The sequence below is a fragment of the Oncorhynchus clarkii genome, chromosome 5, assembly GCF_045791955.1.
Source record: "Oncorhynchus clarkii lewisi isolate Uvic-CL-2024 chromosome 5, UVic_Ocla_1.0, whole genome shotgun sequence".
Taxonomy (NCBI): Eukaryota; Metazoa; Chordata; class Actinopteri; order Salmoniformes; family Salmonidae; genus Oncorhynchus; species Oncorhynchus clarkii.
Genome location: NC_092151.1, coordinates 50,736,968 through 50,764,104, shown reverse-complemented (window position 1 = coordinate 50,764,104; position 27,137 = coordinate 50,736,968). Strand labels below are relative to the sequence as shown.

General features: G+C 41.5%; 1 protein-coding gene across 2 annotated transcripts in view; it reads left to right on the top strand.

The window, feature by feature from the left end:
• Window positions 1-27,137, top strand: part of LOC139408966 (E3 ubiquitin-protein ligase RNF13-like) — an 88,937-nt gene that overhangs the window by 48,076 nt on the left and 13,724 nt on the right. For both annotated transcript variants that reach the window (XM_071153498.1, XM_071153499.1), the window contains exons 5-8: window positions 12,859-12,946; window positions 14,171-14,261; window positions 15,013-15,118; window positions 17,395-17,488. In XM_071153498.1, the coding sequence (XP_071009599.1) occupies window positions 12,859-12,946; window positions 14,171-14,261; window positions 15,013-15,118; window positions 17,395-17,488 (379 nt within the window). The remainder of the gene's footprint in view (window positions 1-12,858; window positions 12,947-14,170; window positions 14,262-15,012; window positions 15,119-17,394; window positions 17,489-27,137) is intronic.

Genomic DNA, 27,137 nt, shown 5'->3' with positions numbered 1-27,137 from the left:
CCACGAGCTCGGTGACGAAGATCAACCCGTCGCTCAATGCGAATAGCGAGTTCAATCAAGGAATCCACGCTGGAAGGAACCTCCCGGGAGAGAATCTCATCCTTTACCTCTGCGCGGAGACCCTCCAGAAAACGAGCGAGCAAAGCCGGCTCGTTCCAGCCACTGGAGGCAGCAAGAGTGCGAAACTCAATAGAGTAGTCTGTTATGGATCGATTACCTTGACATAGGGAAGACAGGGCCCTGGAAGCCTCCTCCCCAAAAACAGATCGATCAAAAACCCGTATCATCTCCTCCTTAAAGTCCTGATACTCGTTAGTACACTCAGCCCTTGCCTCCCAGATTGCCGTGCCCCACTCACGAGCCCGTCCAATAAGGAGAGATATGACGTAGGCGACACGAGCAGTGCTCCTGGAGAAAGTGTAGGGCTGGAGAGAAAACACAATATCACACTGGGTGAGGAACGAGCGGCATTCAGTGGGCTCCCCAGAGTAACACGGCGGGTTATTGATTCTGGGCTCCGGAGATTCGAAAGCCCTGGAAGTGGCCGGTGGATCGAGGCGGAGATGGTGAACCTGTTCTGTGAGGTTGGAGACTTGGGTGGCCAGGTTCTCAACGGCATGTCGAGCAGCAGACAATTCCTGCTCGTGTCTGCCTAGCATCGCTCCCTGGATCCCGACGGCTGAGTGGAGAGGATCCGAAGTCGCTGGGTCCATTCTTGGTCGGATTCTTCTGTTACGGTGCGTGAATGAGGACCCAAAAGCGAATTAACTTAAACAGAGCTTCTTTAATTACCAAACATAGGTAGGCTCAGACGGACCGGCAGATTCCGACAGGACAAGACAAGGTTACAGGAAACATGACGACAGTCTGGTTCAGGCATGAAACACAACAAACAAGAATCCGACAAGGACAGGAGCAGAAACAGAGAGAGATATAGGGACCTAATCAGAGGGAAAAAGGGAACAGGTGGGAAAAGGGGTGACGAGGTGGTTAGGAGGAGACAAGGCACAGCTGGGGGAAAGAGGGGGAGAAAAGGTAACCTAACAACGACCAGCAGAGGGAGACAGGGTGAAGGGAAAGGACAGAGACAAGACACAACATGACAGTACATGACAGTTTCATCCTAGCGCTTGATGGTTTTTGCGACTGCACTTGAATAAACTTTCAAAGTTCTTGGCAATGTGCGGATTGACTGATCTTCACATCTTAAATTAATGATGGACTGTCATTTCCCTTTGCTTATTTGAGCTGTTCTTGCCATTAATATGGACTTGGTCTTTTACAAAATAGGGCTATGTTCTGTACACCATCCCTACCTTGTCACAACACAACTTGATTGGCTCAAACGCATTAAGAAGGAAAGAAATTAAACAAAATAACTTTTAACAAGGCACACCTGTTAATTGACATGTATTCCAGGTGACTACCTCATGAAGCTGGTTGAGAGAATGCCAAGAGTGTGTACAGCTGTCAAGGCGGCTACTTTGAAGAATCTAAAATATATTTCGATTTTTTTTAAACACTTTTTTGGTTACTACATGATTCCATATGTGTTATTTCATAGTTTTGATGTCTTCACTGTTATTCTACAATGTAGAAAATAGTACAAATAAAGAATAACCCTTGAATGAGTAGGTGTGTCCAAACCTTTGACTGTTTGTATATAAAATCTTTATTAAAATCTTTTATGTTTTATTTTCCCCTAACCCTGCCACACCTCCCCCAATTGGAGTAAACTAATGGATAACAACACTTAAGATTCTACTTCCAGCTTATACATACTATATACATTTTACTGACAGAGTATATTTTAAATTAGTTATAATTTGTTTTTAGTCCCAAACATCAGCTACCCTAAACCCCTCCCATCGGTCTCTGAAGACCATCTAGTTTTGATTTCTATTTGCAATATAAACTCAGCAAAAAAAGAAACATCCTCTCACTGTCAACTGCGTTTATTTTCAGAAAACTTAACATGTGTAAATATTTGTATGAACATATTAAGATTCAACAACTGAGACATAAACTGAACAAGTTCCACAGACATGTGACTAACAGAAATTGAATAATGTGTCCCTGAACAAAGGTGGGTCAAAATCAATAGTAACAGTCAGTATCTGGTGTGGCCACCAGCTGCATTAAGTACTGCAGTGCATCTCCTCCTCATGGACTGCACCAGATTTGCCATTTCTTGCTGTGAGATGTTACCCCACTCTTCCACCAAGGCACCTGCAAGTTCCCTGACATTTCTGGGGGGAATGGCCCTAGCCCTCACCCTCCGATACAACAGGTCCCAGACGTGCTCAATGGGATTGAGATCTGGGCTCTTCGCTGGCCATGACAGAACACTGACATTCCTGTCTTGCAGGAAATCACTCACAGAATGAGCTGTATGGCTGGTGGCATTGTCATGCTGGAGGGTCATGTCAGGATGAGCCTGCAGGAAGGGGGAGGAGGATGTCTTCCCTGTAACGCGCACAGCATTGAGATTGCCTACAATGAAAACAAGCTTAGTCCGATGATGCTGTGACACACTATCCCAGACCATGACGGACCCTCCACCTCCAAATTGATTCCGCTCCAGAGTACAGGCCTCGGTGTAACGCTCATCCCTTTGACGATAAACTCGAATCCAACCATCGCCCCTGGTGAGACAAAACCGCGACTCGTCAGTGAAGAGCACTTTTTGCCAGTCTGGTGTCTGGTCCTGTCTGGTCCAGCAACGGTGGGTTTGTGCCCATAGGTGACGTTGTTGCCGGTGATGTCTGGTGAGGACCTGCCTTCAACAGGCCTACAAGCCCTCAGTCCCGCCTCTCTCAGCCTATTGCGGACAGTCTGAGCACTGATGGAGGGATTGTGCATTCCTGGTGTAAGTCAGGTAGTTGTTGTTGCCATCCTGTACCTGTCCCGCAGGTGTGATGTTCAGATGTACCGATCCTGTGCAGGTGTTGTTACATGTGTTCTGCCACTGCGAGGACGATCAGCTGTCCGTCCTGTCTCCCTGTAGCGCTGTCTTAGGCGTCCCACAGTACGGACATTGCAATTTATTGCACTAGCCACATCTGTAGTCCTCATGCCTCCTTGCAGCATGCCTAAGGCACGTTCACGCAGATGAGCAAAGACCCTGGGCATCTTTCTTTTGGTGTTTGTCAGAGTCAGGAGAAAGGCCTCTTTAGTGTCCTAAGTTTTCATAACTGTTACCTTAATTACCTATCGTCTGTAAGATGTTAGTGTCTTAACGACCATTCCACAGGTGCATGTTCATTAATTGTTTATGGTTCATTGAACAAGCAAGGGAAACAGTGTTTAAACTCTTTACAATGAAGGTCTGTGAAGTTACTTGGATTTTTACAAATTATCTTTGAAAGACAGCGTCCTGAAAAAGGGCCGTTTCTTTTTTTGCTTAGTTTATTTTTAAACTGTGCTGTTTCACAAATGTTCTGAACCTATATATATTTTACGGACATTTTTAGTCCCTCCCTTCAGCTCCACTCAACCCCTCGCATCGATCTCTGAACACCATCCAGGTTTGATTACCATTTGCCATATATTTTTCACAAATGTGATGTTTCACAAAAGTTCTGAACCTTTATATTCTCATAGTTTCTGCAGTAGTCTGATTTTATTATACAACTTTCTGCACTCTCTGCCCTACCCATACACTGTGGCACTCCAAGGGTTAACTGTACTGCACTAGTGAGTCATGAATCTCCAGGTGGCACAGTTTATACAGCTCCATCAATCCATGACCAATGAGAGAGATGTCTGATAAGCTTCCTCTTAACTCCTCATGCCCTACCTAGCTGCTCCTGCACTGGAAAACTACAACATGTTGTAGACTCTCATGAATGCACACACACACACACACACACACACACACACACACACACACTACCACCACTGCAAATGCTCCGGTTACCTCCGCCCTTCAAAACTGATACGAGATCAGTTTTCCCTCCCCTAAGTTCAACATTAACATTACATTTGTTACACTTTCTGATTTCTGATTCTGTGTTTTTGGACTAAAACATAACCAGATAAATACCTAGGATACTGTTTTGTAGCCACATGGTATTTAAGTAATAAGTGTCAGTAAATTACTACATTTGGGAAATGATTTACTAGTGTTACCTTTTTAAATATACCATTCCATACCATTGCCTTGCCTTTTCTGCCCAGTGCTCTAATTTCTCCCTCATATGTTTTCTCATATGAGGGAGCACTGAGGCAGAAAAAGCCAGACACAATTAATGAAATTAGTGTTAATTGCAAAGTTCTGTTAAATAGGCTATCTAGTAAACTACATCTAGATCAAATTGGCATTGAAGGTTAAAAGGGTGCACATGTACGATGTATCGCTGTCAGCATGGGTTCGAATCCGGTCCACTGCTCTTTCAGCACTCTCTCTTTCCTACATTTCAGCTCTCTCTCTCTCTCTCTCTCTATCCAATACACATACAAAATACTTAAAGGGGCAGTGCAGTCAAAAACATGATTTCCTTGTTTAAAATATATATATATATTTCCACACTATAAGTTTTTTTTGCCTGGAATTTCAACCTGTTCAGGTGGGATAGAGTTTTGACATAATATCACAATCTGATCCAGGGATTTTTCTGCCATTGAAATCCTTGGGCGGGCTGGAAAGATGCTTTCAGTGTAAACTTAACTGACTGAAACAAGATTTTAAATACAGTGCCTTGCAAAAGTATTCGGCCCCCTTGAACTTTGCGACCTTTTGCCACATTTCAGGCTTCAAACATAAAGATATAAAACTGTATTTTTTTGTGAAGAATCAACAACAAGTGGGACACAATCATGAAGTGGAACAACATTTATTGGATATTTCAAAACAATTTAACAAATCAAAAACTGAAAAATTGGGCGTGCAAAATTATTCAGCCCCCTTAAGTTAATACTTTGTAGCGCCACCTTTTGCTGCGATTACAGCTGTAAGTCGCTTGGGGTATGTCTCTATCAGTTTTGCACATCGAGAGACTGAATTTTTTTCCCATTCCTCCTTGCAAAACAGCTCGAGCTCAGTGAGGTTAGATGGAGATCATTTGTGAACAGCAGTTTTCAGTTCTTTCCACAGATTCTCGATTGGATTCAGGTCTGGACTTTGACTTGGCCATTCTAACACCTGGATATGTATATTTTTTAACCATTCCATTGTAGATTTTGCTTTATGTTTTGGATCATTGTCTTGTTGGAAGACAAATCTCCGTCCCAGTCTCAGGTCTTTTGCAGACTCCATCAGGTTTTCTTCCAGAATGGTCCTGTATTTGGCTCCATCCATCTTCCCATCAATTTTAACCATCTTCCCTGTCCCTGCTGAAGAAAAGCAGGCCCAAACCATGATGCTGCCACCACCATGTTTGACAGTGGGGATGGTGTGTTCAGCTGTGTTGCTTTTACACCAAACATAACGTTTTGCATTGTTGCCAAAAAGTTCAATTTTGGTTTCATCTGACCAGAGCACCTTCTTCCACATGTTTGGTGTGTCTCCCAGGTGGCTTGTGGCAAACTTTAAACAACACTTTTTATGGATATCTTTAAGAAATGGCTTTCTTCTTGTGACTCTTCCATAAAGGCCAGATTTGTGCAATATACGACTGATTGTTGTCCTATGGACAGAGTCTCCCACCTCAGCTGTAGATCTCTGCAGTTCATCCAGAGTGATCATGGACCTCTTGGCTGCATCTCTGATCAGTCTTCTCCTTGTATGAGCTGAAAGTTTAGAGGGACGGCCAGGTCTTGGTAGATTTGCAGTGGTCTGATACTCCTTCCATTTCAATATTATCGCTTGCACAGTGCTCCTTGGGATGTTTAAAGCTTGGGAAATCTTTTTGTATCCAAATCCGGCTTTAAACTTCTTCACAACAGTATCTCGGACCTGCCTGGTGTGTTCCTTGTTCTTCATGATGCTCTCTGCGCTTTTAACGGACCTCTGAGACTATCACAGTGCAGGTGCATTTATACGGAGACTTGATTACACACAGGTGGATTGTATTTATCATCATTAGTCATTTAGGTCAACATTGGATCATTCAGAGATCCTCACTGAACTTCTGGAGAGAGTTTGCTGCACTGAAAATAAAGGGGCTGAATAATTTTGCACGACAATTTTTCAGTTTTTGATTTGTTAAAAAAGTTTGAAATATCCAATAAATGTCGTTCCCCTTCATGATTGTGTCCCACTTGTTGTTGATTCTTCACAAAAAAATACAGTTTTATATCTTTATGTTTGAAGCCTGAAATGTGGCAAAAGGTCGCAAAGTTCAAGGGGGCCGAATACTTTCGCAAGGCACTGTATGTAGAGAAGATACTGGACCTATATATTTTTTGAAAATTCCCAAAACAATGAATTTAACCGTATTGATTTTATGTTTGAGCAAAAGAACAAAGCATTAGCTCTCTGAATGTTGCCCTGTTTAAATAATTTATTTCAGCTAACGAGAGCGTTATCACACAGTCGTCCAGAACAGCTGGTGCTCTCATGCATGCTTCAGTGTTGCTTGCCTCAAAGCGAGCATAAAAGGCATTTAGCTCATCTGGTAGGCTCGCGTCACTGGGCAGCTCGCGCCTGGGTCTCCCTTTGTAGTCCATAATAGTTTGCAAGCCCTGCCACATCCGACGAGCATCAGAGCCGGAGTAGTAGGATTTAATCTTAATCCTGTATTGACGTTTTGCTTGTTTGATGGTTCATCTGAGGGCATAGCGGGATTTTAGTGTCCCGCTCCTTGAAAGCGTCAGCTCTAGCCTTTAGCTCGATGCGGATGTTGCCTGTAATCCATGGCTTCTGGTTGGGATATGTATGTACGGTCAGGCGAGCAATACTTCAATACTTCTTTAATATTAGACATCGCCACCAGCTGTTATTGACAAATAGACATACACCACCACCCCTCGTCTTACTAGACGTAGCTTCTCTGTCCTATTACCCGTGTCGTCATTCAGCCACGACTCAGTGAAACATAAGATATTACAGTTTTTAATGTCCCGTTTGTTGGATAACCTTGATCGTAGGTCATCGATTTTATTTTCCAATGATTGCACGTTGGCCAATAGAACGAATGGCAGTGGGGGTTTACTCACTCGCCTACGAATTCTCAGAATTCAAAGGCCCGACCTCCGCCCCCTTTTTCTTCATCTTTTCCTCACGCAAATGACAGAGATTTGGGCCTGTTCCCTTAGAAAGCAGTATATTCTTTGCGTCGGACTCGTTAAATTATTTTTCATTAAATAAACACTCACAGTTGTTTATTAGTCATAGAGTGATGGTTTAAAAATGTAATTAAAAAGACTGCATGGGAGCTTAAACATATTTAAATTAGTAATTTTGCTAAATTCAAAAGTTTTAGCTGACTTCACTGCACTGAAAGTCAACCTGGAAATGGGATAAAAAGCAGAGAAGAAAATAATTATTATTTTGTGAATTTGTCATTTATCGTCAACAGTCCTCAGTGCACTTAAATGTTTGTGCATGGGAGATGGCTAACAAATTTCTTTGGTGACTAACCAGTGACCACCAATAAATATTCATTGGTTGACCCAGTTACTTGTGATTTATAAATTCACACATCCATTCACAAACACACATGCTGACAGTTATCCTTTAGACTCAAAGATTTTGTTTCTGCCTATGGACCTCGGTTGAGAGGTATAGACTTCAATAAAGACACTGTCAAGCTAACTGCAATGGAAGTGCATCATTAATCATTGCTTTTGATTGTGTTACTATTTACATTTTTCAAATCTTTTTTTAAAACTCTGCATCGTTGGGAAGGGATCATAAGCAAGCGTTTTACGGTAAAGTCTACACCCCTTATATTCGTAGCATGTGACAAATATATATTTTTTTATTTGATATGATTTTTCTTCCGGGGATTACAGTAATTAACAAGCACAACAAGTGCTGTTAAATTGTGATCGAGGATGTTGTTGTTGCTCCGTCGTTAGTTTGCAGACATGTCGTGCCTTCAGTCTGGGATCAAGAAAATAGCGATTTGCTGTGTGTGGTTGTGGTTTCCATCCAAGCATGCGTGCGTATGCATGCTATCGATTTCTCAATGTGAAGGTTTGTGTCTTGGTAGTCTCTGATTTTGCACCCCCTCTTTTTTCATCTTCTTTCTCTTTCTTTCTTTCTTTCTTTCTTTCTTTCTTTCTTTCTTTCTTTCTTTCTTTCTTTCTTTCTTTCTTTCTTTCTTTCTTTCTTTCTTTCTTTCTTTCTTTCTTTCTCTCCCTCTCTCTTGTCCTGCAGTCTGAGAGGAATGCACTGAATGTCCTTATCTCTGCCCATGCAAACATTCTGTGAGCCAGTAGAGGTTGAATTCCTCTCAGATTGCAGGCAGACCACATGCTGGCTTCAGAGGTGAAGCAGCCTGAGGGGCTTCTCACGATTACACTGAAAAACAAGGACACTTAAAAACCTTAAAGAACATGAAAAAAACACGTATAAAGAATAGAAAAAACATAACCCCAAAGTCAAGCTCCTTACTTCCGCCACCATAGAGTTGTCAAAACACTAGCAGCATTCTTAGCTCAAGATATCATACCAAAACAGCGTTTTTGTAACTAACCGCCTACAGTCACAATTTTGAGTACACAAATCATCTGTTTTCTCAGTTTTTATGTTTGTGACGAATCTCCTGTTGTCACAGTAAATATAGGATTATGTAGATTCCAGTTTCTTAGCAGGGCCTCAATGTTTTTGCATTTGTCTCCTCTGTGGGGGATGACTGTTTCTCTCATAGGAGACTTTAATGCTGTGGGAATGAAGGGTATGGGGGAGAGACTGCGACAGGAATCATCTGCTGGCTCGCTAGTTCTCTGTCTCTTCTCAAAGACAGCCTCATACATATGGAGACACAAACCAGGAAGCACACACACACAGATGCGGCGCACAGACGTTCACACACAAACTCACACACAGACGTGTACACATTGTGGCCTGCGGTAGCTCTCAGAACACACAAAAATTATTTATTCCTGCGTTGACACTCGCTGTTGCAGACACATTGTAGTCATTGATGCACACACACACACACAATACACCCTCACAGGCAAATACTTGGCCTTATACAGCTTTGCACTCAACACAAACATGTGTACACTCACACACACAGAGTGCAGAAAATTCCAGTGACAAACAAAAAGGCAGCCCTGCGCTAATGTCTGCTAGCATCTCGATTCCCTCAAACAACCATCTCTTCTCTCATCCTCTTTGTCTGAATGAACAATACATTTTGTTAGCGTAGCATAGCTACAGAAAATGATACCAGAATAGAGTGTAGCCCTAGCTTAGCCTAGCCTAATCTATAGCCTTAGGTTAACGAGCACTAGGCTAATGCTAGTCCACTGTGGTGCAGTCAAGGGATGGGGACACTCTGGGCTCATAGCGAGTCAGAGAGGCAAACTGATTCCTCACCCCTATTCTTTACATAGTATCCTCTTTCCTCTGCATCATCGTCTCACTTTCACCGCCACGGCGGGGTGTAACTTTACTCCAAGAATAACACGCCTTTACCCAAATTATTTATGAGGGAACATCCTAAAAGGATTTTACGTGAAGTTGGATTTAGGCATATGATTATAACATCTAAGTGTAACATCCTTTCACTTTAGACTACACTAACATCCCTCACTTAGTCTAATTGTAAATTAAATATTTGATTTGGTCTTGATTGAATGTCAAGTTTAGGATTGACGAGAGAGGGGGAGAGAGAGAGATGCTACTAACAGCTTACTAAACAACATACACTTAGTGTTAATTTCTTAGCTACAGTATACATATTTCCCCGGTATATTACTTATGCAGCAACATACATGACATATGTTTGGACTCATCGTTGTTGTGCCGTGCTCACGTGAACAGGTAGGTGGCCCGGCTGTCCTGGTTGTGGGCAATCTTCTCAATTACTTTGTCATCAAAGTCTAGTATTCTCTGGATGAAGTCATGCTGGATTGACAGCATGGCCAATTACATTCAACTTTTTCTGGCCCATGGAGTTGCGTGTGAAGTAAAAAAAAATATTGAAAAAAATTTTTTTTTAAGGGTGTAAAAGTTTCTCTCTGACTCGACGGTTGTCATCGGATTAGTGGTGATAATGATTTTGTGAAAAGAGACCGTCTCAGACAAAGCCTTTTGCAGGTTGTTCTCTTGGAGTGATTTCAATAAAGAAAGTGACATATTTCTAGTGTGCAGCTCAGGATTCTGGTAGGGATGGACAGCACCGTTTTCATGCCGGTAGAGAGCTCCGTTTCCCACGGGCCATAGCTTGGTAGAACACTGGAGCTCTGTGGTCGTAAATGGAATGTTCATATTGGGGTAAAAGCTAGTTGTCTACCAACTTTGCCACAATTAAGTGGTCACTTTCAGAAAACCTTTCTTGCACATGAGCAGCGATTGTGTCGCATGCCTCCATCACAGGTGCAGTGTTAAGGTTTCTCTGCCCTGGTTCAGTGGCATCAACATGTCCTCTTGGCCAGTGCATCAGTTTGCTCGCCAATTTTTTTAATGTTCACCTTGAAGTTGCCGATTGCTCCGGCATTTCCTGCTGCATCAATGGTTCGTTTCTGCATTAAGTTGTACTAAACATCCACCTCTGACATGACCAAAGAAAATAACTTGAGCAGTTGCAGAAATGTGTGATCCTTAAGTTTCATGGCCAGGTCATATGCCTCACTGATGGTGATCTCATTCCAGCCAGGGGGCCAGTGCCTCATGGTCCTCCCACACAACATTGACGGTTCTGCTTTTGAAGTTCCATTGTGTATCCGGTGGCCTGGGGACCCATCTGTTCGCTGACTCCGCGAGAGTGGAGAGTCTTTTAGGTGTGAGTGAGAAAAAGGTGAAAAAGTAGGATAGGTCTGCAAAAAAACACTTTGTAAGTACACTTACTCGCCCTGCACAGAGTTGGTGAAGTGTTAGATTCTGTTGGTGTGCGTAACAGTGCACAAACTGCGCGTTTGGGTAAGTCTCCTTAAGTAGCGTTTGGACACCACGTGCATTACCACATCACCGCTGACCCATCGTAAGTTTGTGCAACCAGCTTCTCCTTCATGTTCAGTGGCGCTAGGACTTGTTTGATGGTGTTGGAGAGGCAAACACCAGTTTTGTTTGTCCTTCACCTCTACAAACTCCAAAAAGCTCACACACACTCTGTGGTCTGATAAAATGTAGCGCAGCACTATTGCCATATGTGATTTACAGGAGACAGCAGTGGTCTCGTCCTTAACTATTAAAAGCATACCCATAACATGATGCAGCCACCACTATGACTGAAAATATGGACTGTGGTTGTATTGGATTTTCCCAAAACATAACACTTTGTATTGTACAGATGCAAAAGGAGTCATACATACAATCCAAAGGTTTGTTTTGGATCGTGCTTAATGTACCCTTAAGAAGGTGTTGGTCGTCATAATGGCTTTGTAGCCAGTAATCTCCTTCACGCATGCTCTCAAAAATACACCTGAAAATGCCCTTGTGCTGACTCACAATTACCACACAATTTAATGCATGCTATAATTCTGGCAAGCACGTACCTATTCTCCTCCGATTGTTGGTTGTGAAGGACATGGCACGTCTATATGTCTAGCTGAGCCACAATGTTTGATTTTCCCAGTAATCCCAGGTTAACAGCATTGTCTACATGTGATGCACAATTCTCATGTTTTGAGAGACTTTCAGATGTTTTAAATCCTTAAACCCAGACTTGGACCACACACCCTCTCCACCGAAAAGCAGGCAGGGGAAGCAACACTCACAGTCAGCCACTGCTTCCTTCCAAACCTCTCATTGTTGAATTTGCGATTTCCGACTTGTTGTGTGACGTTTATGTCCAATGGCACAGAGACATTTTATCTCTAATTTCTCGTCATATGACAAAGATTGTAGATCGTCAAGACAGTAGATCGTCAAGTGATTCATGATGATGACTGCTTATCTAATTTGCTAGCTAAGATTTTGAAAGTATGATGTTGACATGATCAGTCCAATCACAGCTACGGGAGATCTAATGTGATTTGATGTAATTTTATATGTGGCCAATGACCTTAAGCCTTCTTGGAAGGGCACTTTTACTGTAAATCCATGGCAGCACACAAGCGGGGTTGAACTGCCTATCTCTCCAGTAGATTCTGTGGTGACGTAGTGTCCCCATGAGTGACAGAACCCTGAGCCAATCACGGCACAACCAGATAAGATTAACAACGCCTATGCTCTGTGCTTTTGCTGGCTGCTCCTCCACCACAGAAAGCACTGAGCTAGGCTGAAATCAATGCATTTTGGAGCTGCCTTACTCAAGAAATAGACTAAGTTTGTATGCTGCTTTATTACTCAAGGATTGTTTTTTTTTTTACATTGTATGCTGAACTGATATTTGACACGAATTAATGCAAGAATAACACTATAATTTAACAAAACAGGTTGGCCTCTGCTCCGCCCCACCTGCCCTGAATGATGGGTCACCACTGATTACATACAAGCTACTATGTCAAATAAGTTATTTTAGCCATTGATTTCTTTCAGAATGCGGTGTGTTAAGCTACATTACATGCTATGCAAATTCTTGCCTTTTTCTCCTTCATGTGGTGGTGTGTCCATGTAGCATGTCATTATCATTATACGCACATAGTATACAAATGCATGGACATTGACAAATATTCAACTGAACCACACACTCCCTGTCCTGAAGTGATGTCAGTTACAAAATAGTTACGGAGATAGCTGTCACAGAATGGATACAGTATAAAGATACTTAGATATTTGGGTGGGATGGGCTAGCTGAACACACACTGATCCATAGAAACCACACACACACACAATGAACACAAATGTTTTGTCTCCCGCAGGTCCTTAACGCCCAGAAGGCCGGGTACAAGGCGGCGATTGTTCACAACGTGGACTCTGATGACTTAATCAGCATGGGATCCAATGATCGTAAGTTTCCCCCCTCTTCCAATCCTTCTCTTCTGCACTGCACACACAAACACAAACACAAACGTGCAGCAACACTGCACACAGTTGTCTGTTCATGTGTCTCCTCATTCGGGGTCAATACAGCTTTGATTCCCAAATCCTGAGCCTAGAGGACCTTTCGGACTCGCTGGGGCTTAGAGATACTGCAGCAATAGCGCCAATTCCGACTCTTAATGTCGTTGTGGAGGAATGTGGTGCTCTGGTTTTCAGTACGTCGCCAAACAGTTCAACCCTGTCCAAACGGCTCGATCGGCCTGGAAATTCACAGTGCCCTATTTACAATCAAATTAAGTTTTGGGGAGGAGGGATATCTGTGCAGTTTCTCTTTTCTCAACAGGTTACTCTTCACATAGTTTGTCGCTTGTCTCCCGCCTCTTGCTCTGGGGTGTATGACTATGTATCATGAATAATCCAGACAGCACCTCATGCTGGTAATTGCTTAGGACAGATCATCCATTTGAATGGGTTCTTTTCAAACGTTGGTCAGCAAGCCATTTGTTAACTTATCAGCCATCCAAGAGATTTATGTCACCGGGGTTCTGTGAGCCCTACCAACTAGTAATATACCCACAATATGCCCACAGTCGTGCATGAGCAGAATCATATATAAGATGGTGGCACAAGTGGGCATCAGCCTCAACGCAGGGGCAGAATGGAATCATAAATCTGCGCACCAGGGGCAAATAGTCCGTTCTACTAAACTTCTTTGGGCTGGTGTCTGAATGGGACAGCAGCCCATTAGCCAAAATGGTAATTCTGCCCCAAAAAATTATGTTAAAATTTCTTAACAGACTCATTATAAAAAAAACAATACCCATTGGCCTAAAGATGGATCAGCCCACCAGGCATTTGCCCCAAATTCCCTATGCCAGTCCGTTTCATGCTCAGAGGGTCCCATAGACCCTGGAAATTACCCTATCTAACAGCTTTAAAGATCTGTGGTTCGCCATAGTTATGGTCTGTCTAAATAAAGGATTTCAGAAATGCCAGATGTTTTACTGTAGTGCCTCGACAAACATACCGTTCTTTCTATTTTTGTATCTTTCACCGATAAGTGAATCGAATCTTAATTTCTTCCTTCGAACGTGTTGTTATTTCATGATGGTTTAGATTTTATTTTATGATGGGCATCAATATGTGGCCACCTCATGTATAAATATATTTTCCTTCACTTTTCCCTTTTAGTGGATATTTTGAAACAGATTGACATTCCATCAGTGTTTGTGAGCGAAGAGACTGCCGACTCCCTGAAAAAGGACTACGCATATGACAAGGGGTGAGTCGCGGACCAAGATCTAATTTCCATGTCTATCAACATCAAGGCTAATTCAAGACGGAGACATCCAAACTGGCGTGCTCTATCCATACTGTCTAAGAATCCTGTCCAAATAAATCTGTCAGCGTTATTTAAAAAAAAAATATATATATATTTATTTATTTATTCTATGAATGCAGTGGAAAGACGACGTAAAATGATATTTTTCTCTTTGTGCTACATTACTCTGTCATAATGGCCTCAATTGACGTGCTGGCATCGTAAAGCAGATCTGCCTCATGCTGTCATCACATTCCCAGAGCTATGCAGTAACAGTAGATAATCAGGGAATTACTGTTTTTTCTTCCCACCATGCTGTCAGTAATAGACCTCTTTCTTTGCTCTGATATCAATCATACATTCGGGTTAGTACCTCTTTTGTCCTGGCATGCAGACATACCAAAATAGTACATTTCCAGTCAATTGCCTGGCAATATTGTAATGTTCTTCACAAAATGTTATTATAGAAACGTCTTATCCATTATTTCACTGTGTGAAATTACATTAGTCAGATGGGAGGGCGTTTCTGTGACAGGACGTCATGAGGTGTAAAATGAAAACGAGTCGCCTCATGTGACATGCTATAGATGATGGGCCATGTCGACACGCTCCAATCGTAAGGACTCCTTGTAGGTCACTATTGGAGTGTATCTAATTGTCAGTCATAAACACTTAATTAAATCTCCATAATGGCGCTGTTGTTGTTTTTCAGGGGTCATGTGGTTCTCATGCCGGACTTCAGCCTGCCTCTGGAATACTACCTGATCCCCTTCCTCATCATCGTGGGAATCTGCCTCATCCTCATCGTCGTTTTCATGGTAGACAAATGCACTATCTTCTCAACAATGTCAATAAAGTTTATTCATTCATTCATGTACACTGAGAATACAAAACATTAAGACCATCGGCTCTTTCCATGAAATAGACTGACCACGTAAATCAATGTGAAAGCTATGATCCCTTATTATTGTCCCTTGTTAAGTCCACTTCAACCAGTGTAGATAAAGGGGAGACAGACAGACTAAAGAATGATTTTCAAGCCCTGAGACAATGGAGACATGAATTGTGCATGAGTGCCATTCAGAGGATGAATGGTCAAGACAAAAGATTTACAATGCATTCGGAAAGTATTCGGACCCCTTGACTTTTTCCACATTTTGTTACGTTACAGCCGTATTCTACAAAAACAAATCTCATCAATACCCCATAATGACAAAGTGAAAAACAATTTTTTAGAAATTTTTACAAATGTATAAAAAATGAAGACATACCTTATTTACAGAAGTATTCGACCCTTGCTATGACACTCGACATTGATCTTAGGTGCATCCTATTTCCATTGATCATCCTTGAGATGTTTCTATAACTTGATTGGAGTCCACCTGTGGTAAATTCAATTGATTGGACATGATTTGGAAAGGCACACACCTGTCTACATAAGGTCCTGCAGTTCACAGTGCATGTCAGAGCAAAAACCAAGCCATGAGGTCGAAGGAATTGTCCGTAGCGCTCCAAGACAGGATTGTGTCAAAGTACAGATCTGGGGAAGGGTACCAAAAAATGTTTGCAGCATTGAAGGTCTCCAAGAACACAGTGGCCTCCATCATTCTTAAATGGAAGAAGTTTGGAGCCACCAAGACTCTTCCGAGAGCTGGCCATCCTGCCAAACTGAGTAACCATCTCTGCAGCATTCCACCAATCAGGCCTTTATGGTAGAGTGGCCAGACGGAAGCCACTCCTCAGTAAAAGGCAAATGACAGCCCGCTTGGACTTTGCCAAAATGCACCTAAAGGACTCTCAGACCATGAGAAACAAGATTCTCTGGTCTGATGAAACCAAGATTGAACTATTTGGCCTGAATGCCAAGCGTCACGTCTGGAGTAAACATGGCACCATCCTTACGGTGAAGCATGGTGGTGGCAGCATCATACTGTGGGGATGTTTTTCAGCGGCAGAGACTGGGAGACTAGTCAGGATCGAGGGAAGGATAAACTGAGCAAAGTACAGAGAGATCCTTGATGAAAACCTCAGGGACTCAGACTGGGGCGACGGTTCAAACAGGACAACGACCCTAAGCACACAGTCAAGACGTTTTTTTATTTTATTCTACCTTTATTTAACAAGTCAGTTAAGAACAAATTCTTATTTACAACCCCGGCCAAATCCTAACCCGGACGACACAGGGCCAATTGTGCGCTACTCTATGGGACTCCCAATCTAACCTGACAGAGCTTGAGAGTATCTGCAGAGAATTGGAGAAACTCCCCAAATACAGGTGTGCCAAGCTTTGTAGCATCATACCCAAGAAGACTCAAGGCTGTAATCGCTGCCAAAGGTGCTTCAACAAAGTACTGAGTAAAGGGTCTGAATACTTATGTAAATGTGATATTTCCGTTATTTCTTTTTAATACATTTGCAAAAATGTCTAAAAACCTGTTTTTGCTTTGTCATTATGGGGTATTGTGTGTAGATTGATGAGGAAAATGTTTTATTTAATCAACTTTAGAATAAGGTTGTATCGTAAAAAGTCAAGGGGTCTGAATACTTTCCGAATGCACTGTATATGCCTTTGAACGGGGTATGGTAGTAGGTGCCAGGTGCACTTGTTTGTGTCAAGAACTGCAACGCTGCTGGGTTTTTCACGCTCAACAGTTTCCCGTGTGTATGAAGATGATATCATCAAGCCTGCTACAACAACAAAACATTTTATTTTATTTTTTATTTAACTAGGCAACAAATAACATAGAACTTGCTCATTAGATTTGTCTGATTAGTTAAAAAGCAGTCTCAGTTACCCAAATCATCCCACTTCCCAAAGAATTGGCACAAGAACGTGATAAATGTAATTATTTTAAATGCCCATACAATTATTTTGAGTACTGGTTGTGGTATTATTTAACTGCAGAGAATACTTATTTCGGAAATAACTATCAATGAAATGGTGACGTCAGACTTTTGAAAAGAAGGTGCATGGTTGAAGTACAAGAGCGTTGCCCGGTTAAAAAAAAACTGTTGGGGTATTCATCAGGATTTTCGGGTAAGGTTAAGTGACTCACAACTCCCCAACTTACTTGACTTTTCCCTTCTCGCTCAGATCACCAAGTTTGTCCAGGGCAGACACAGGGCTCGGAGAAGCCGTCTGCGCAAGGACCAGCTGAAGAAACTTCCCATTCACAAGTACAATAAAGGTAGGGAGGGATATAGCTATCAACAAAGCTATCTTGACATCAGCATTGAGAAGTGAGATGGGCCAATAGTTTTGTGTTTGGTTCGTAAGCATTGACAACACTGATCTTTTTTAGATCAGTGTATTGTTGTGGGGATGTAAGGTATGTTTTCCTCACTTAGTGTGAATGTATGGATATGTCAAAGCTGGTTGCTTCAACACGGGTTCAAGTTGAGGGAGTATCTGTGTATATTGGAATTTGTCATTGGAGAACAAAGAGTCTAAAAATTGTTTTGTGTCAGTTTGTTTGCCCGACTATGTGTCAACAACACAAAGATTGAAACCTGGCTTTATGATCGGAAGGCACACTTACCCTTGTATGAGATCATTTAGAATGGTATTATGACTCACTCACAGATCTATCGACCTTTGTCCTCAATGAACAGTTGACCCTAAACGCTCACCCTAACCCTCGACCTAGATGAGAAGTCCAAACTGACCGTATATCTCCACCGGGTCTAGCCACGCTATGCCTTGTGTCATACGACTGGGCCACAATGCGGGTGACATTTTGAACGAGTTATGACACCTCAATCTGCTCCAGCGCTTCGTGCCATGAGCTAATGAGATGAATACAGCTTGATTTTCCACAGAGCCTGCTCCCCAGATTAAGAATGCCGTTATCTCAGATATGAGAAGGCTCTATATAAATACATATTCTGTTTACCTCGAGGGAGGTAGATTTGAAACTCCTTAATTGGAAGTCATGGACTTGAAGAGGGTTTCTCCATTTTGTGTTTCTCCCCTCGGTCAGCTCAGGAGGTTTTATAGCCCTGCTTTTGCCTTGCAAATACTGTTTTTCTGACATCTGCACCTGGTCACATGTCAGTCCTGAGTAGAATGTTGGCTGTATTCACACTTGGAAGGAGTTTAGAGGCTTGGTTTGGGGTAGGAAGCCCCTTGTTCAAAAATTGGCTGTGCAGGGGACACTGAGGAGATCTTGACAGAATCTAGGTGATGCATATTAAGTAGCTCCCTATGTGGTTGTGTGAGACGGTGTGTGTGAGTGGCTGTGCGACAACCCTTGTCTGACTGACAGTTTCCACAGGCATTAGAGGGAGTTCATAAATTCAGGGAATGTTTCCATCAGCTGCAGTTAAAATATTTTTTATTATTATTGGCCCAACCACTACAGCCTCCTCTTCTGAGGACAAAAATAAAAATGTTTTTACAGCTTTTTCTTTTTTTGTTACATGTACATTCTAAACACACATTTTACATACATGGCACTTCTCACTTTTCTTCACAGTAGTTACATGGCATGAGTATAGTTACTTGACATGCATCACATTCGGATAGATTATATCCAAACACATACTGTACCAGTCAAAAGTTTGGACACACCTACTTATTCAAGGGTTTTTCTTTATTTTTACTATTTTCTACATTGAAGAATAATTGTGAAGACATCAAAACTATGACATAACATATACAGAATCATGTAGTAACCAAAAAAGTAATAAAAAAATAAAAAAATCTAAATATGATGTATGTTTTAGATTCTTCAAAGAAGCCACCCTTTGCCTTTATGACAGCTTTGCAATCTCTTGGAATTCTCTCAACCAGCTTCACCTGGAATGCTTTTCCAACAGTCTTGAAGGATTTCCCACATATACTGAGCATTTGTTGGCTGCTTTTACTTCACTCTGCGGTCCAATTCATCCCAAACAATCTCAATTTGTTTGAGGTCGGGTGATTGTGGAGGCCAGGTCATCTGATGCAGCACTCCATCACTCTCCTTCTTGGTCAAATAGCCCTTACACAGCCTGGAGGTGTGTTGGGTCATTGTCCTGTTGAAAAACAAATGATAGCCCCACTAAGCGCAAACCAGATGGGATGGCGTATTACTGCAGAATGCTGTGGGTAGCTATGCTGGTTAAGTGTGCCTTGAATTGAAAATAAATCACAGACAGTGTCACCAGCAAAGCACACACACACCATCACATATCCTCCTCCATGCTTCACGGTGGGAACCACACATATCATCCATTCACCTACTCTGTGTCTCACAAAGACACAGCGGTTGGAACCAAAAATCTCAAATTTGGACTCATCAGACTAAAGGACAGATGTCCACCGTGTTTCTTTACCCAAGCAAGTCTCTTTTTCTTATTGGTGTCCTTTAGTAGGGATTTCTTTGCAGCAATTCAACCATGAAGGCCTGATTCACGCAGTCTCCTCTGAACAGTTGATGTTGAGATGTGTCTGTTACTTGAACTCTGTGAAGCATTTATTTGGGCTGCAATTTCTGAAGCTGGTTACTCCTCTGAATTTATCCTCTGCAGCAGAGGTAACTCTGGGTCTTCCTTTCCCGTGGTGGTCCTCATGAGAGCCAGTGTCATCCCAGTGCGGTTTTTGCGACTGCACTTGAATAAACTTTCAAAGTTCTTGAAATTTTCCCGATTGACTGACCTTCATGTCTTCAAGTAATGATGGACTACTGTTTCTCTTTGCTTATTTGAGCTGTTCTTGCCACAATATGGACTTGGTCCCTACCTTGTCACAACACAACTGATTGGCTCAAACGCATTAAGAAGGAAAGAAATTCCACAAATGAACAAGGCACACCTGTTTAATGAATGAATTTCATGACATTTTATTTTTGTGTCAAATCGCCAATTGGCAACCCATCCCTTATGGGATTAATTGACACATAAACAAACATTACAATAATTTACTATGGTAATTAAATGATCATTCTTCTTCCGGCGTTCTCTGCATTGCGCATCACATAAAGAGTGAAAAAATAAATCAATACATAATAGTAAATAAGGTTATCCAAACAATAATTACATCCCTAGAGCAGTAAAATAGTATACATACATTGGGGCAAAAAAGTATTTAGTCAGCCACCAATTGTGCAAGTTCTCCCACTTAAAAAGATGAGAGAGGCCTGTAATTTTCATCATAGGTACACTTCAACTATGACAGACAAAATGAGAAAAAAATCCAGAAAATAACATTGTAGGATTTTTAAATGAATTTATTTGCAAATTATGGTGGAAAATAAGTATTTGGTCACCTACAAACAAGCAAGATTTCTGGCTCTCACAGACCTGTAACTTCTTCTTTAAGAGGTTCCTCTGTCCTCCACACGTTACCTGTATTAATGGCACCTGTTTGAACTTGTTATCAGTATAAAAGACACCTGTCCACAACCTCAAACAGTCACACTCCAAACTCCACTATGGCCAAGACCAAAGAGCTGTCAAAGGACACCAGAAACAAAATTGTAGACCTGCACCAGGCTGGGAAGACTGAATCTGCAATAGGTTTGAAGAAATCAACTGTGGGAGCAACCAGCAACAGTGTGTGAAAACCTTGTGAAGACTTACAGAAAACGTTTGACCTCTGTCATTGCCAACAAAGGGTATATAGCAAAGTATTGAGATAAACTTTTGTTATTGACCAAATACTTATTTTCCACCAAAAATTACAGGCCTCTCATCTTTTTAAAGTGGGAGAACTTGCACAATTGGTGGCTGACTAAATACTTTTTTGCCCCACTGTACGTACGTACAGACAGACAGACAGACAGACAGACAGACAGACAGACAGACAGACAGACAGAAGTCACTTGAACCCAGTCTGACACTAAGAGAAGATTCATATGGTAGACAAGCCTATACACAATCTATATACACAAACACCATTAACCACATCGACGCTAAATATTTTTACAATTTAATTATAGGTAGCCCTTTTTCCTTTATCCCAGGCTTTATCTAAATATTCTGCGAACGGAAATACACAATGGACAAAAAAAAAACATTTCAATTTCTCCTCATCACTCAGCCACATAATGCCAGGGTATATCTGGTGGGCTATCTGGAACAAGAGCAAGCGGATATCATGATAGAAAGGGCAATAAAATGAGTTTCATTCTCTATTTCTTCGAGGTCACAATAATTACATAATTCTACTTCACCACAGTACCGCCCTGTTTCAATACGCAGAGGCAATATCCCTGATCTTACCTGTGCACATAGCAATCTATGGTTTTTAGATAGGTAATACATAATATATCTCTCACACAAAAAGTCACCCTTAATCAAACAAAAGGTTCTCAATTTGGGTTTATGATTAATCTCCTCCACCCATTTTTTGTAATATATATACAGTTGTTTTTTAATCATATCTATGTCTCCCTTAATTTGGTTTTTCGTACAGATGTTCACAGTTAGACTGTTGAAAAAGGTCAGACATTTCAGTTGCCCAGGCTATGGATAGATCCCATTGAAAAACTTTACTAGCTATTCTGGTAGTTGTCATATCCCACAGTCTATTCCAAAGTCTCACCATACATGCCTTCCATCTCACCTCACAGGGTTCCCAGCCCATGTCCCCAGTTATTGCAAGAACAGGTGCAAACTTGTGTACACCTAAAAAGTAACGTACTGCTCTGCTATGAACATGTTCGTTTTTAAGACACCTAATGGCACCCCACACTCTTGCTGAATAGTACAGAACAGGACACACGCATGTCTGACACAGTTTGGAATACGTAGCTTAACCAATATCTTTGAGTGTTTTTGTTTTTTCTATTACCCCCCCGTATAGAACATTTGTGGGCAGAACTGAAAAAAGTGTGTGCGAGCAAGGAGGCCTACTAGCCTGACTCAGTTACAACAGCTCTGTCAGGAAGAATGGGCCAAAATTCACCCAACTTATTGTGGGAAGCTTGTGGAAGGCTACCCAAGTTAAACAATTTAAAGGCAATGCTACCAAATGCTAATTGAGTGTATGTAAACTTCTGGGAATGTGATGAAAGAAATAAAAGCTGAAATAAATAATTCTCTCTACTATTATTCTGACATTTCACATTCTTAAAATAAAGTGGTGATCCTAACTGACCTAAGAGGGAATTTTTACTAGGATTAAATGTCAGGAATTGTGAAAAACTGAGTTGAAATCTATTTGGCTAAGGTAAGAAAAATGATCTAGATCATCTATAAGGCTGATCACGGATCAATATTGCAGATTTAAGAGGAAACTTCAGTCATCAGCGTACTATGACACCTTTTTTAAGCCCTGGATTTCTAGCCCCTCTATATTATTGTTGGATCTGATTTTAATAGCCATAATGATGGCCATAATAAATAGATATGCCGACAGTGGACAACCTTGTTTTACTCCTCTTGACAGTTTATTACTTTCTGAGAAGTAGACATTATTTATTATTTTACACCTGGGGTTACTATACATAACTTTAAGCCATTGTATAAGAGATTCTCCTAAATTAAAAAATTCCAGACATTTATATACAGGGGTGAAAACTGGTGAGGGCCAAAAAAGGTGGCTTTTTTTTTTTTGCACTGAAACATGTAAAAATAAAAATCCCTCCAAGGGGAAAAGCAGGTTTTAACTAATTAAACAAAGAATTTGATATAAATGATCAGTCTGTCTGTAAAATAAAAAGTGGTTAATGTGAACTTAACTCACAGCTAAACAAATGTAAAGAAAGCAGTCCAATGTTATTTGTTGCCTAGGCTTTACTAAATGACACTCAAGCCTAGAGAAAAAAACAATTCACTAATATTGCAGTTAGCCATGACAGCCTTTATAATAGAACACTTGTTACCACACACATCTAAATATTGCACTTGGGAAAAAAATATCTTAAGTAGAAATATAATCATTATAGTGGCCACTATAGTAGACATTGATCAAGTGTACAAGGCTACATGTGTGCAAAAAATTATGTTTTATTGAGTAAAAAATGTAATAATCCCCTCTCACTCACACACTTGTTACTGTCAAGTTCAACACAACAAAAGCAATATCTTTGGGCTACACTGCATTGTACACTTTCTGCCTGTGGACATCTGTTCTACAATGTGCCAGCAGAGCATGATACCCTTTGTTGGCATAATTGCTCTTTCAGGCAGCGAGTACACCTAACATAACCCTTTTGTATCCACTGTATTGAAAAAGTGAGAAAGAGGGAAAGTGTGTGGTGTTCCTTTTACCTAGTGGCATCCAGCTTAAGCCAGGCCCTGCTCCAGCTACACTAAGTACGTTACCTTACATGTTATGTTGGCTGACAATTTGTTAGCTACGCTGTCCTTATGAACCACATAGGATATCATTACAACAGTATGTACCGGTATGTTAGCTAGCTCCCTAACGTTAGTTGGCTACTTATACATCCAATTTGCCAGTATATTAACTATAGGCTATCTAACTAACTACCAAATGTTTATTGACTTGATTATTCCCGTCATTCCGAGCTTAGCTAAATTGTATAGTCATTGTGCGTTCTCAATGTACATGCTGGTGCTTTTGTAAATTCGCTCTGGCTATATACTCCGATTTCAAAGCACTCTCTCTGAGTGTACCAGAGCGCAGAATAATTCATTTAATTTAACCTGTTGAATATGGCTGGTGCCAGTAAACGTTAGAAAAAAACCACAATTCAGCAGCACAGTTACAGTCACCAACGCTCTGGATAACATGAAAACTGCCTAACCAGCTCTGCTAGGGCGAGTAAAATGGTCAGAGTGGTCTCATTTGTGTCTGGAAGTAGCTAGCATGCTAGCCAACATTAGCTTCGGTGCTTGACTGCCGTTGTAAGGCAGCCCTACTGTAAATCAACCCTACTCCTCGGCTCGAGCGTCCAGTGTGCTCTCCGAGAGCGAAACGGTCTGAATGTCAGTATGGGTATTCGAACACAGCTCTGGTTTCTCAATTTTTCATGGTGTTCTATTGTTTCCAGTATTTGTCTTATATTATCTCCAATGTATCATCCATGTAAAAAACCTGTCTGATCAGGATGAATTATCTCCAACAACACCTTTTTAATTCTATGTGCTATGCATTTTGCTAGGATTTTGCATCACAACACTGAAGTGTAAAGGGGCCTCCAGTTTTTTAGTTGGACTGGATCTTCATACTTAGCACATGGGTCCTGTTTCAGTAATAGTGAAATCAGACCTTCTTGCTGAGATACTGATAGTACCATTTTATAGGAGTGGTTAAAACATGCTAATAATGGATCTTTAAGTACATTTGAAAAATGTTTGATATACAGTGCATTCGGAAAGAATTCAGACCCCTTCCCTTTTGCCACAGCCTTTTTCTAAAATGATTTACATCGTTTTCTCCCCTCATCAATCTACACACAATACCCCATAATGACGAAGTGAAAACAGGGTTTTAGACAATTTTTCAAATGTATTAACTTAAAACAGATACCTTATTTACATAAGTATTCAGACCCTTTGCTATTAGACTCGAAATTGAGTTCAAGTGCATCCTGTTTCCATTGATCATCCTTGAGATGTTTCTACAACTTGATTGGAGTCCAGCTGTGGTAAATTTAATTGACTGGACATGATTTGGAAAGGCACACACCTGTCTATATAAGGTCTCACACAGTTGACAGTGCATGTCAGAGCAAAAACCAAGCCATGAGGTCGAAGGAATTGTACGTAGTGCTCCGAGACAGGATTATGTCGAGGCACAGATCTAGGGAAGGGTACCAAAAAATGTCTGCCGCATTGAAGATCCCAAAGAACATAGTGACCTCCATCATTCTTAAATGGAATTCATTTGGAACCTCCAAGACTCTTCCTAGAGCTGGCTGTCCGGCCAAACTGGACAGCCGTGGTCAGGGAGGTAACCAAGAACCAGATGGTCACACTGACAGAGCTCCGGAGTTCCTCTGTGGAGATGGAAGAACCTTCCAGAAGGACAACCATCTCTGTAGCACTCCACCAATCAGGCCTTTATGGTAGAGTGGCCAGACAGAAGCCACTCCTCAGTAAAAGGCACATAACAGCCCGCTTGGAGTATGCCAAAAATGCACCTAAAGGACTCTCAGATCATGAGAAACAATATTCTCTGGTCTGATGAAACCAAGACTCAACTCTTTGGCCCGAATGCCAAGCGTCACATCTGGAGGAAATCTGCCACCATCCCTACGGTTAAGCATGGTGGTGGCAGCATCATGCTGTGGGGATGTTTTTCAGCGGCAGGGACTGCGAGACTAGTCAGGATCGAGGGAAAGATGAACGTAGTAAAGTACAGAGAGATCCTTGATAAAAACCCTTACCAGAGGGCTCAGGACCTCAGACTGGGGCGAAGGTTTTACCTTCCATCAGGACAACAACTCTAAGCACACTGCCAAGACAATGCACGAGTGGCTTCGAGACAAGTCTCTGAATGTCCTTGAGTGGCCCAGCCAGAGCCCGGACTTGAACCCGATCGAACATCTCTGGAGAGACCTGAAAATTGCTGTGCAGCGACGCTCCCCATTCAAACTGACAGAGCTTGAGAGGATCTCCAGAGAAGAATGGGAGAAACTCACCAACTATAGGTGTGCCAAGCTTGTAGCGTCATACCCAAGAAGACTCAAGGCTGTAATCGCTGCCAACGGTGCTTAAACAAAGTACTGAGTAAAGGGTCTGAATACTTATGTAAATGTGATATTTCAGTTTTTTATTTGTTATAAATTTGCATAGAAATTCTATAAACCTGTTTTTGCTTTGTCAGTAAGGGGGATTGTGTGTAGATTGATGAGGGGAAAAAATATTTAATCCATTGTAGAATACGGCTGCAACTTAACTCCATCCCTCTGTGTTCCTGCTTGCTCTTTTTATTTATTTTTATTTCACCTTTATTTAACCAGCACAGAGTTACACATGGGATAAACAAACGTACAGCCAATAACACAATAGAAAAATCTATATACGATGTGTGCAGATGTCGTAAGATTAAGGAGGTAAGGCAATAAATAGGCCATATTGGCAAAATAATTACAATTTAGCAATTAAACAGTGGAGGGATAGATGTGCAGAAGATGAATGTGCAAGTAGAGATACTGGGAAGCAAAGGAGCATAAAAATAAATAACAATATGGGGATAAGGTAGTTGGGTGGGCTATTTACAGATGCAATGATCAGTAAGCTGCTCTGACAGCTGATGCTTGAAGTTAGTGAGGGAGATCTAAGACTCCAGCTTCAGTGATTTTTTTTGCAATTCGTTCCAGTCATTGGCAGCAGATAACTGGAAGGAAAGGCGGCCAATGAGGAGATACTTACTTACTTACTTACTTACTTACTTTATTGTCCCCATGGGGAAATGTTGTTGCAGTGTCATGTACACGTATAAAGTGCCGTTTAAATACAAAACAAAATTGACACTACTACTTTCATAACAGTTACATACCAATATATATATATTTTTTTAAAGACTAGCCTGCTGGCCTTACTGAGTCGATAGGAACATGAGCCCGATCTATTTAGAAGGGATTTCACACCTGGCACAAATTATTGTCTAGTTCTGTTTTTCCTGCTGCGTCCAGGGGGGAGTAGTTCAAAGTCCGGGTACAGGGGGTGGCTTGGGTCTAAAATGATTTTGTGATCCTTGCGGAGGGCCCTGACCTTAAAGATCTCATCCAGGCCTGTCTGTTTGACTCCAAGTACATTGCTTGCTGTGGTGATAATCCTTCTCAGTATATTTCTCTGGCTGACAGTGGCATTGACCAGTGAAATATACCTGCTGGAGCGCGTGCTACGGGTGGGTGCTGCTATGGTGACCAGTGAGCTGAGATAAGGCAGCGCTTTACTAAGCAAAGACTTATAGATGACCTGGAGCCAGTGGGTTTGGCG